General features: G+C 43.8%; 1 protein-coding gene across 4 annotated transcripts; it reads left to right on the top strand.

The window, feature by feature from the left end:
- Positions 1-2,470: 2,470 nt before the first annotated feature.
- On the top strand, positions 2,471-11,441 carry MORN4 (MORN repeat containing 4). 4 transcript variants are annotated; one of them, XM_048506326.1, is made up of 6 exons: positions 2,499-2,588; positions 5,139-5,225; positions 7,169-7,266; positions 8,278-8,392; positions 8,862-8,971; positions 9,315-11,441. In XM_048506326.1, exons 3-6 carry the CDS (start codon positions 7,200-7,202, stop codon positions 9,461-9,463), a joined length of 441 nt encoding a protein of 146 aa, XP_048362283.1. In that variant the 5' UTR covers positions 2,499-2,588; positions 5,139-5,225; positions 7,169-7,199; the 3' UTR covers positions 9,464-11,441. The 4 variants fall into 4 exon arrangements, with proteins under 4 accessions (XP_048362281.1, XP_048362283.1, XP_048362280.1 ...); XM_048506323.1 differs by lacking the exon at positions 5,139-5,225 and adding an exon at positions 4,854-4,930; XM_048506324.1 differs by lacking the exon at positions 5,139-5,225 and having other exon boundaries at positions 2,471-2,588.
- The last annotated feature ends 721 nt before the right edge of the window (positions 11,442-12,162 follow it).

Genomic DNA, 12,162 nt, shown 5'->3' with positions numbered 1-12,162 from the left:
TGAAAAGTTTATTTATACCTCACCCTCCTCCCAGCAAACTGGGCTCAGGGTGGCTTATATTAGAAGTTATCAGATATAATAATATAAACAAATACGTTGGATTTAAAGCCATCAAGTACAATAAACCCCATTAAAATTCTTACATTCTTACATTTTAGTCCAACCTAGAGGATGGTTTAAGCTGGCAACCACACAATAACAAAACTAGGGAAGATGCAGTCCCCAACACTGGGGAGAGGAGGGGAGGAGAGAAACAAAGTAGATTGGATGTCGTAAGTTGGTGTCAAAGACATGTTCCTGTCTGAAAAAGACTGAACTCTTGTTTTAGATCTTTCCAAAATGGAGATCCTGTGGAAGCCTACTACTCCAATTAATCATCATCTAAATCCACAAAATGAACCTCATTATGTACCCTTCTAGAACTAAAATGTTTATGGTCCCTTTTACTTTTCATCTTAACCATGCAGTCCTCATTTTGTGTGTGTGTGTGCCATCAAGTCACAGCTGTCTTATGGGAACCCCCTGGTGCGGTTTTCAAGGGAAGACATTTTCAGAGGTGGTTTGCCATTGCCTTCCTCTACATCATGACCCTTCTTAGGTTCTGAAGTCTGACAAGAGGTTAGGATGGGGCTATTCAAGTCAGAGTACCCCTCATAGTGACTGGCCTCAACTAGAACCAGGGCTTTTTGGCTCTGGCCCCAGCCTGGTAGAATGCTCCACCTACTTCCATCAGGGCCCTGTGGGACTTGAAAGAGTTCCGCAGGGCCTGTAAAACAGAGCTGTTCCACCAGGTATTTGGTTCAGGCATTGCATCAATTGGCCTCCTACATAACAACAGCCAGTCTCTCCTCAGGAAAGGGAGAAGGGATGTGAGGAATGCCGCCGGCTATGGGGTTTTTTGTGGACAGTATTTTAATGTATTTAATGTATTTTATAATGTATTTTATTGTTATGTATTTATTTTATTCTGCATTTTTATGTATTTTATTAATGTATTTTATTTTTATTTTTATTATTTTATTTTAATCTATTGAATGTAAGCCACTCTGAGCCCTATGTGGGAGAGCAGCATATAAGTTTGATGATAATAATAATAACCAATATTAAAACACCACTTTCCCAGTAGTTTACAAATATCAATGATGTTTCATGAAGTCTCCCTGCAAATGATTTCTTCCTGTTGTTTCTTCCACACTGACAGGCCAGCAGGGATGTTCACTTCTGTTAAAAATACAAAGAACAGGAACAATCATTTTAAAACTTTCATGTTTGTAAAAGAATATGTTACCCACCATGAGTCATGGACTAACAGCCCAATCCAGAGGCAAAGGCTGAAACAAGTTGTGGGAGCAGTATGGGTTTGCACCGACATGGATGCCCTGCCAGTGTAAGGGGGCGCCTACGCTGGCAGAGACCAAACACATTGTTGGGTGAGTGCTGCACAGCCCTGCAGCAAATCCAGCAGGGCCCACCACCCTGAAGTTATGCCAACAAAAGGCCACTCCAGCGCAGCAGGAGGACAGGCCTAGGGCATTCCCAGGGATGTAGCCAACTTTAGTCAGCTTTCACCAGGCTTTCAGCCTGAGAACATCCCCCTCTCCAGTCGTAGACTTATCCCACCAGAAAGTGTGGCATAAGTCCTTTTTGCAAGGTTTTTTCCCCAGGCAGCTGGGGGGAGGGGTTGTATTTGGGCTTCCCACCTGAAACCCCTTTGGGGGCATGGTGGTGCAGAAGCGTGGTTGTCTCTGACTGCTGCACACTTTGTATTGGGCTGCCTACCAAAAAAACCCCTGAATTTTCTGTATGTTTTTGTCTCATCCCTGGGGCTGAGAAAAAAAATATGCAGTCTCCCTCCGGAAACTCCTTACATTTGGGCACCAATGGTCATGAAAGAAGAACAAATAATTACAACAGGAACAGCATGCTACTAAATAAATATTATGCAATAAAATATAGATATATCCAAGAGTACCTTAGATGACATTATTGATACCTTGCATTTTGGTTTTGTCTGACAAAATCCAAACAGATAAAATTAGTGAAATGCTCAAAATGAGAAATTACTAATGCCGTTATTTCTTGCAATGCCCATATAGCGATTTGTATTGTAAAGGCTCCACTGTCAGCAAACATTTCTGACTGCCCTGCTTCTTCTTTCATTATTTTGTTTTCCCATGAATTATGCATAATAAAGGGCTGCAACAAGAACCTGCCGTCAGAGGAAGGCAGAAGAGGAGGGTCTCCTCGGGGCCGGTGGGGACAGAGAAAGGGATCTTGCCCCTCACAAACATGGCCGTATCATTGTAGGAAGCCTTCTTGCCCTTTACTAAGATGGCTGCTGAGGAAAGGGCGGGGGAAGGTAGCAGGAAGGTTGGGCAATGAGTAGCTGCGTTACTGCTGGTTGCCTGGGAAACAGCCAACAGCGTGGAGGGATGGATCCTGGTGGTCGGTTAGCCCGGGGTGGCGGGTGTGGTGGGAGAAGCCTGGCATAGCTGACAGAGCGAAGAGGAGGAAAGAGGCGGTGGCCGATGGGGGGAGAGTGGAGGGGTGTGAGGCTCATGGTCGCTGCTGTGGCGCTTGAAAGCCAGGTGAGGGGCGCGGCCGTCATGTTGGAGGGATGAAGGGAGGCGTGCCGGGGATGCCCGGGCTTGGGGTCGGATTGAAGTCACCCGGGGTGGCGATTGATATACGCATTCCGGAGGAAGTAGAACCGAGAGGACCTGTGCAGAGAAGATCGGTCATTGCGAGGTGCAGAGCGCTAAGTGAGCAATAGTAGTGGTGAGAGCTTGATTGGATGGGCTACATGGTTTGACTTTAGGATGCTGCGGGACGTGGACTTAGTCGATGAAGCTTGGTCAAAAGGAGAGTCCGAGGTGAAGGGTAGTACTGTCAGGATAAGAGTTTGAGATTGCTAGTAACTAACTGTATGGGCTCTGTACGGAGAGAATGTGAGTGGGGAAGGTTGTAGTTGACTCTGTGTAAAGACGTAAATGTGGCATGTGGAACTGAGCTACAGGCACATAGCACCAGCCTTAATGCAAATCACTTTAATGAGAGATTTTCCCCTATGAGTGGAAGAGCAAAATAGAGGGATCTATATTTACAGTAAATGATGCTGCCCTTGTCTGTTTCAACCAAACCAGGTTGGTATCCTTGATGAGGTGGGTATGCCAAATTCCACTAGGAGCGGAGTGGGGCAGAATTGCTTGGCAGCTTGTGGACCTACAATAAGCATGGTTTGCTGCTGCAGTTGCTGTAATTATTTCCAGAAGAGCAGCAATCATTGTATAGTCCCTAGAATGAATAGGCCATGCCATCCTAAACAGAGTTACAGCCTTCTGAACCCATTGAATTCAGTAGGTTTAGAATTATGTAATGCTGCTTAGGATGGCATTGTTACTCTCTTTTCCATCATCTTCCTCATACAATCTTTTGTCCTGAATTTATAAATCACAAGATCTTTGTTGCTGCATTGTTCTATGTATAGAGAAAAGTAAACACATTTCATACATCCAACAATTGCTCTTCCAAGGTAAAAAAGAGTCTTATAGCATCCTGAAGACTTTATTATTTATTATCACATGAGCGTTCATAAACGAGAGTCCACTTGTGTTTGAAGTGGATCCTAATTCACAGAAGCATATGCCATAATAATCCTGTTAAGTGTTTAAAACACCACAGCCTGTTTGTTTTGCTATAACCGATTTACATGACTACCCCCCTTTGGATTTTCTTCCTTACATGTAATTCTGCTTGGTCTTAGCCTAGCCATCTATAGCAAAAGGGTTGAGATGAACTTTAGTCAGCCTCATACCTTATAATTTGCTTTCATTGACCTGGGGTGGTAATGCATCCTTACACTGTTATCCTTTGAATGTGATTGCTACTAAATTCCACTATACTAAAAGGTGGAAAAGTAACACCAGTACCAAGAACTGATACTGATGTTATGCCAGCCCTATGCGATTGAGATGTTGCCAGTACGGTCTGAGGGAAGTGAATGGAATGACAAGGGAAGAAGCTAACTTTTCAGAGAGCTTATGCTTATTCAAGAACTGGTCCTACCTCCAGTGTAATGTTATGTTTTCAAGAGAGCAGGCAGAAATAAAAACCCTTCTACTAGAGTCAGTTGAGAGCTGCAGATTCTTCCTCCCCAACAACCATGTTAAAGGATAGGATAATTCAGCATTCAATCACAATATAGTTCCAGGAGTAGGGAAACAGATGAAGATGTGTGGCCTGGAGCTATATCATTCTGTTACTGCAGCTTAATAGCCATGGATATATGGGAGAATTTTGGTGAAGGAGAACACTTTATTCAACCACCATACAAGGTTAACAACAAAGTCAGGAGAACAAGTGAACAAAATATCTTTTCACAGAACCCTGCCAGGTATCTTCAGCTGCACTAGTACTGGCTGCTAAGACTTCAAAACAAACAAAGCCCAGGTAAACAAGAATTAGCTTTCCTAGGAAGTCAGACCATGTCTCCAAATATGACCCGTCCATCCCTCCCCCTTAAGCACCCTTTGTGCATACCACTGCAGATCATTCAAACAGACATAAACACTTTTGTATACCCTAAAATGTGGAGAACTGAGCACTTGTTTAACAGCACCTCCCTCAGATTACAAGAGTCTCCTCATAGAGGATGCAGGGTACATTTGCATTGTGCTGATGAAATAAGATAAATATTGGCTGTAATCTGCCACTACGTGTGACTCTGGTACACTCCCACCATACATGGGTGGAGGCTGTGAAAAATGCATCCACTGTTTTTGGTAAATACTGGACACTCTACTGATTTTAGTACAATTATTACTGGTACACTCAATACACATTTTCCTTTTCAGGATCAGAACCAGGACTCGAGAAGAAAAAAACCCAGGAACTAGAGACAAGTTCCAATGAAACTTTCTACATTACATGGGTGAACATTGTCTCAGTGACAATAATTTTGTCCCAAAAGGGGAATCTCCAGATGTTAGTAATATTACTGGTGGGGCTGAGATGTACAAAAGCATCTGGTAGCAGTACTCAAATACACGGATATAAATCTCAGATAAGCACCTGATGCAACAGGTGCAACCCATTACTCATTTCTGTTTCCATCTTTCTCTTATCTTTCTGCCATTTAGTTCTCACAGAAGCAGTGCCAGTCAGGCAACAAGTAAAGTCTATAGAAGCTACAAAACCTACAGTGACCTATGGAAAACCTGTAGTTCGTATGTGGGATTGCTACTTTTTCCCTCTCTGCCTGGGCCCCTCTGAAGTGCATGTTATATAAGAATGCAGCCTGTGCAGCAGTATCCAGCATGAGGATGCAGTGATGGAAAAAGCTGTACCTGATACTTGATGCCTGTCATGTAGCTTTTAGAATGACCGTTTCTCTCTGATCAAAAAAGTTAACAATTATCTATTTCTGTAATATTTTTAGAATTTTCTCCATAACTGATACTGTTTTTTAAATTAAAGTTTATTTATTTCAATATCATTAAAACATTACAATTACAAAATTTTGTTTTTGATACATAAATACCTTAATTAATCCAGTATATTTCTAAAATTTTAAGTATCTAATACAGATAATTTTCTCTCTCTGTTTGACTTCCCATTCGGATTTAGTAACTTAATATTACCGTCAAAATTGACCTTATTTGGCTAACCTTTCTTCAAGCCCAGATGTGACACAACTGATACTGTTCAGTGGATACCGTGGCTCAATAACAAATGGGTCTGGCCTTTTTGTAGCCTATTGAATTCCTTGGTAGCAGAAGGGGGGACCTGAATAAGCCCCTGTGATGGGACATACCAAGTTATATCTCCAGCTAGTCCATAGGCTGCATACATGAATATTTCATTGAAGTTCTCTTGGTGCTCAAGCTGTACACTGGTCTGCTGAGATAAAAAAAACCAAGCAAACGCAACCTGAGCCGTAAGTCTTGAATTTCCTGTGGTAGGGATGAATATGTTCATTGGTTGCAGTCAGCCCATTCTTCTATGTATCACTGGTATGGGAACATAAGATAGAAGTCCAACAAAAAATCTAAATTTCACGTCAACCCTCATATTAAAGTGAATCCGCTCTATTTCAAACTCCAGTGTAATCTTAACGGGAGGGAAAAAATATAGCACAGCCTGTGTTTGAAGGTATTTCTTCATCAGATGGGGGGTGACAGGAGAGTGTCCATTACTCTTGAGCTGCTATTTTTCAATGTGGCAGAGAAAACAGCTTGACTAATTCTGGGTAGCCATTGACTACTGCTGTTTTTTAGCAGGGCTTTGAAGTGAAACGATCTGAGAGCCAATACCATATAATCAACCCCCTCACTTTTATTATTGCTTGAGAAAGTCATAATCTGACAGGTATTACAGCAAGAAGGAAGAGGATCTGTGGGTCAGACTGCAGACTGAAGGTTTTCAAGGAATGGCAGAAAGTGTGTAGTATTACAGCCGTCTTCTGGGGTATCATTCATTAGTTCACAAATATATGTAATCTCCATTCCAGAATTTTATTTCTCTGTGCTGCTCTGCATTAAAAGAATCTTCTTGGATTGGTCCAAGAGCCCATCTGGCATTTGCTCCCAGCATATGATTCCTGACCAGATATTGGAGATTTCAACATATCTGACACAGTCAATAATAGGATTATTAGGATGAAACATATTCTCCTTCAGTCCTTTGATAATCCAAATTTGCTTTGATATTATGGGGGGGACATTTTGTTGAAATTTTGTGTGTGTGTGTGTGTGTCCCCAACTTGGGATTTAGCCCAGTTTCTCCTTTGTAATCTCCTTTGTAATCCTATATTGTCAGGCTTTGTAGTCTTAGCTATTAGTGTTCCAGTTACAACAGCGTAAGATATTTGTGAATCTTGTTAGGAATAGGTCCACGGATGTCGCGCACACACGTTTGTGTCCTTCAGATGAGAACAGCATGGTTTCATAGTTTAATGTGCATTAGCTCTCCAGCTACAGGTTGGTTTGGTGTCACTGCAGTCTGCTGCGCAAGTTGGTTGTGCTGCATGGACAACTGCTTTCCCGTCTCTTCCACCCTCTGTGCCTATCCTGTGCTTCTAATCTCTAAAACACAGCCCTAGAATCTGAAACACGGCTCCTCTTCAAACCTGTCTTATGCTGCTCTCATACCCCTGCTCCCTTCCTTGCAGCTGCTGTCCTGCCTTCCCGAAAGCTAGCACCATGACCCTTACCAAAGGTTCCTTCACCTATTCCAGCGGAGAGGAATATCGTGGGGAATGGAAGGAAGGTGAGTGGGGCTGGGCAGGTTGAGGGCCCCCTTCAGCTGCCAGAATGCACATAACTTGGCATCTCTAAGTAGCTTTACTGAATGAGAAAATCACTGTAGCTAACCAATGATAATGTGTGTCTCAAGATACCAGTATAGTGCCCAGTTAGCAAGCAAGTGCTGATGTGAGCCAGTAGTAGAGCGTTTAAAGTGCATCCCTGCTTCTGGGTTGCTGGGTTTGTACCACATTGGGTTGTGTGTGTGTCAGGTTGTATTTACTTTATATTGTTTCTTCCTGTGCAAAAGCTTCCATCCCCTGCCTCAAGTGTAGCTATGTTGCTCCACAAAGGTTAGTAGCCTGGCTAGGCTGCAGCTGTGCCCTGAAGTTAACATAATGGTTAAAGGAAGATTTGCTGCCATTAATCGTGCAGCAGTTTTTCTTTAAGGAAGGTATTCCCAAGCAAAGAGAGAGATGTGAATCTGCCTAAGCACCATAGTACGCTTTCTGACAACTGATTCACAAACTGGACTGATCTCCCAGGTGTGCCCATCAGGAAACTGACAGGCAAAGACCTCCTTTCCTGACCCCTTTATCCCATTGACAGCTACTGTCTGTGTGTTGTGCTGGAAGGCAAAACTTGCTCTTTGGAGCATGCTGTGCTACATCTATGATTCTTTGCTGCTTGTACACAATATAATGAAGCTAGCAATCTAGTTCTGCTCCAGGAGCCCACAAGTTCCTTTAGAAAGTGTGCTGGATTTTAATTATGGGTCTCTATGTGTAATGAGAACCAACATGCTTTGTCAGGGGAAAGGTTGCTGTGTGGAACAAGCAAAGACAGGCCTCTGCAACAGTCTTATACTGTGAACTTGATCAACTGACCTGGACTCTATCACCTTCTTCTCAGGAACTTTTTTGCATCTTCCTTGAAGCTAATGATGCAACTATAGGTCCTGCTGTTTTGAGGCTGGTTGGTCACTGCAGTTTTGACAACTTATATACAAGCAATACTGCTTGTTCTTTCTAACTAGGGCGTCGACATGGTGTTGGGCAGTTGACATTTGCTGATGGCAGCGTTTACCTGGGACACTTTGAGAATGGTCTCTTCAATGGCTGTGGGGTGCTCACTTTTGCAGATGGCTCCAGGTGGGTATAGGATTGTGGGCCCATTGCACTGCTCTGGGCCAGTTCAAGGAGTGAGCATGCATGAGCATGTCCTAAACAGCCCTAGGAAGATAGAATGAGTGGGTCTCTATACTTTGGCTGCTTTGGCTATACTACTAAGTGTTGAGAATGTATTTGTGTTGCTATGCCCAGCATGACAACCTTTTAGTCTGCATGCATGGCTGTGTGACCTATCACTGAGAACCATAATTAAATGCTTTTTTACATTAGTTGCTGCACCATAAGTCCTCTGTAGTTAACTGGATTACCATAGACACATGACCAATGACCCTCCAGTGTTGACTTTTTCACCATTTTTTTTCTGTCCAGAAAAGTATGTTCATCCAGGATTTTTCTAAAAGCCTTACAGTCTCTGGCTGTGGACCGTAGGTTGAGCTTGAGCACAGGGACAAGCAGTCCCCAGTCTGACATAATCCTACTGTTGATGCAGGTACGAAGGAGAGTTTGTCCAGGGAAAGTTCAATGGTGTTGGAGTCTTCACTCGCTATGACAACATGACCTTTGAAGGAGAATTCAAGAGTGGACGTGTTGATGGCTTTGGTGAGTGCTGAAAGTTTCTCGCCTGTGGGAGCATTTAAGTACAATGCCGTTCTTTAAGACTGAATCTGATTCAGGAGCATGACTGTGCTAAGGGATAGCAAGTAAGGGCTTGTCCTCCAAGCCAAGGTGTGCACTCACACCTCTCTCAGAACTCCACCTCCAACCTGCTACAGGCTCTGCCTGCCCAGTCCAGTGTTCTTCCACCAGGACCCCTCTATCACAACTCTGCATGTTCAGCAGCCTTTTTCTCTCTAATTGCTGTGTGAGATTGCTCCCCCATTATACTGGGTGCCTGAGCCCTATAGCTGTGTTGGAAAATGCTGTTTTGTTTTTTTCCCCACAGGGCTTCTAACTTTCCCTGATGGCTCTCACGGAATCCCCCGCAATGAAGGCTTTTTTGAGAACAACAAGCTCTTGCGACGGGAGAAGTGCCAGGCAGTGGTTCAGCGTGCACAGAGCGCCTCCAAATTGGCACATGGCCTCACAGCATGATGGGGCAAATTCTTAAGTAGCCCTACTTCTGGGTCTCTCCCATGAAGCTGGGCTGGGAGGAATGTGGAGTGTAGAAATTACAGAGACAAATACCATCTCTTGAAGGTAGATGATCCCAACCCAGCTCTGCATAGCTGGACAGCCTGCTTGGATCACTCTCTTAAAACAGCTTGGCCGTCATAGTGTGCTTTGTTGCCAAACTGCAGTTACAGAACCACCCTTGCAGACAAAGGGTCTGCCAGTCCTGAGGCAGTGACATTCCCTTTGCTGAGAGCATTCTCCATAGAAGGTCTGCTAGTGCTAAATTCTCACAGCCATGATGGGCAGTGAGGGTTGCTGAATTTGTACCCTCTTGCCCCCTAGTAGGGCAGGAGTGACTTGTTAATGTACACTATGAGAATGCATAAGGTTAGTTTACATCTTTCCTCATTTTAAGACCAGTGCAGCTGGGAGGTTGTGACTTAGCTGGATTGGCCTTTAGTGTCAGAGTTGGAACTTGCATTTAGCAAAGCATCTGTTCCCTTCCTAAGTCCTCTAGGTCTCACTTGCCTTCTGTCCTCCCCTTTTCTCCGCTCATGAGGCTCAGTCTGTGTCAAAAACAAAGAAATGCAAAAAGGAAAATTGATCTGTGAGTAGAATTCTAGACCTGCTGAAATGTGCCTTTCCCCCAACCTTTTAGATCAGCAGAGGGAAGGAAGCTTGAGCTACAATACCTGCCCTCATTTTTATCCATCGTTCAGGCTCCAGAGTGAATCTGGGACCCCTTTTCACTGTTTGCTGTAGGTTTCTTCTGGTTCTGTTGATGTGAGTCCTTTTACAGTATTTCAGTTTCTCCTTGGGTTAACAGCAGCCTTTCCTTATGTTAAGTGATTTGATCTCAAGGCAGCAGAGGGAAGGCATCCATTTTGCCTCCAGAGCAGTTTCATGGCATCCGTGCACTGTAGTGTAACATAGGCAGGGCTGTGTGTATAGTGCACTTTTAAAAAATGAAAATCCTGGCCAAGAAAGTCCGTGTATGGTAAACGGCATTGATTATACAAAATAACAAATATGCACAAAGCTGGTTATTTTGCATGTGCTGCTTTTATACTCATGAGAAAAAGCAAATAATTTGATAGAAGGCTAGAGCCTGCCAGAGGTCTTATGCACCCCTCCCATCCCTCTTTCTCTGGCTTCTCAGAGTTTATCAGGCATTGTCCACTGGTATTTTAGCTTGTTTTTGTAGCCTGAACAGTTGGAATTTTGCTTTAACAGAGCCGAGATTCTCCAAAAACTGAATTCTGTAATACAGTCACAGAACTATGGCATGTGCATGGACCTGCACATCCCCAACCTAGGTGATCTCTATCCCCATTTTGCTCGTTGGGTCCAAATTGATTGTCATTTCCATATAGGCAGTGTAATTTTGAGCAGCATGAAACCCTTCTAAGATAATCATCCTGAGCTCCTTCCCCCCAATCCTTAACAGCATTTTGATGGGTGAGATAGGGAAATAGTGGAGTCTAGCAGGACAAGTTACATTAATGTACAGTTTGGAGATTGCAGTTCACCCCTAAATCATAAGGGCAAACTACGCTGTGGAAGTCTTCTAGTAGGATCCTTCTTAGAGATGCAGGCTGAATGGAAATGCAGGGCTGGGGTAATAGCTGGGATAAATCAGTTGTGGGTGGACAGCAGGTAAGATTGAAAGTGAATAGCGGGCGGGGGGGGGGGGAGAGTTGGAATTGAATGGTCCTTGAAAAGCTACTCTGTTTCTGTGCAGCCACTTCATGTTTGTGTGCACTAGAATCAACCATGGGATTGTCTTGAGAGTGGGGGCGTCCTTAGCCAAGGACTGACCCGCATGGTCCCTAAGTGCCATGCTGGAGCCTGTGTGACCAGCCCACCTCCACACTGAATGTCTGCATGTCAATGCCACCCTCGTGCCTTTCTGTCTCTGCCCATGTATGGGCGTTGGCCAAATAAAGAGTTGCTGGATTTTTTTTGCCTCTATGTCTTTTTCCTGCTGCAAGTGTTGGGAAGAGCGGTGGACCGATCAGGGGAAGATGCATTCAAGGTGAACAACTCAAACAAGGTTGCATACAAAAGCTGTTGCCACTAAAAATTGTGAACAGCCATTTTATGCATGTGTGCTGTGATGGCCACTGAGGTCTGTCTTCCCACCCCTCCACCTGGGAAGATGTATCAACCTGCCTACAATGCTTGTGATGTAGCAGTTAAGAGCAGGTGCACTCTAATCTGGGGTACCAGGTTTGATTTCCCACTCTGCCACTTGCGCTGTAGAAACTTATCTGGTGAACCAGATTAGCTTGTGCACTCCAACACATTCCAGCTGGGTGATCTTGGGCTAGTCACAGTTCTTTGGATCTCTCTCAGCCTCACCCACCACACAGAGTGTTTGTTGTGGGGAGAGGAGGGGAAAGGAGATTGTAAGCCCCTTTGAGTCTCCTTACAGGAGAGAAAGGGGGGTATAAATCCAAACTCTTCTTCTTCTTCTTAAATTTGGAAAAGGGAAACCTCCTGGTCTCTCTGAATAATAATAATTATACAATTCTTGAATTTCAAAGCACTTCTCATAAATTATCTCTGTAATCCTAAAAATCTAAATGAATATTGAGCTTGGGTTTTGCCTTCATGATACTGTAGAGTAGACAATTGGGCATTGGTTCAGTTTGGTATATGGCATTAAGATGGAAAGC

The sequence above is a fragment of the Sphaerodactylus townsendi genome, linkage group LG08 (genome assembly GCF_021028975.2).
Source record: "Sphaerodactylus townsendi isolate TG3544 linkage group LG08, MPM_Stown_v2.3, whole genome shotgun sequence".
NCBI classification, from domain to species: Eukaryota; Metazoa; Chordata; class Lepidosauria; order Squamata; family Sphaerodactylidae; genus Sphaerodactylus; species Sphaerodactylus townsendi.
This window is presented reverse-complemented; position numbering and strand designations above follow the sequence as displayed.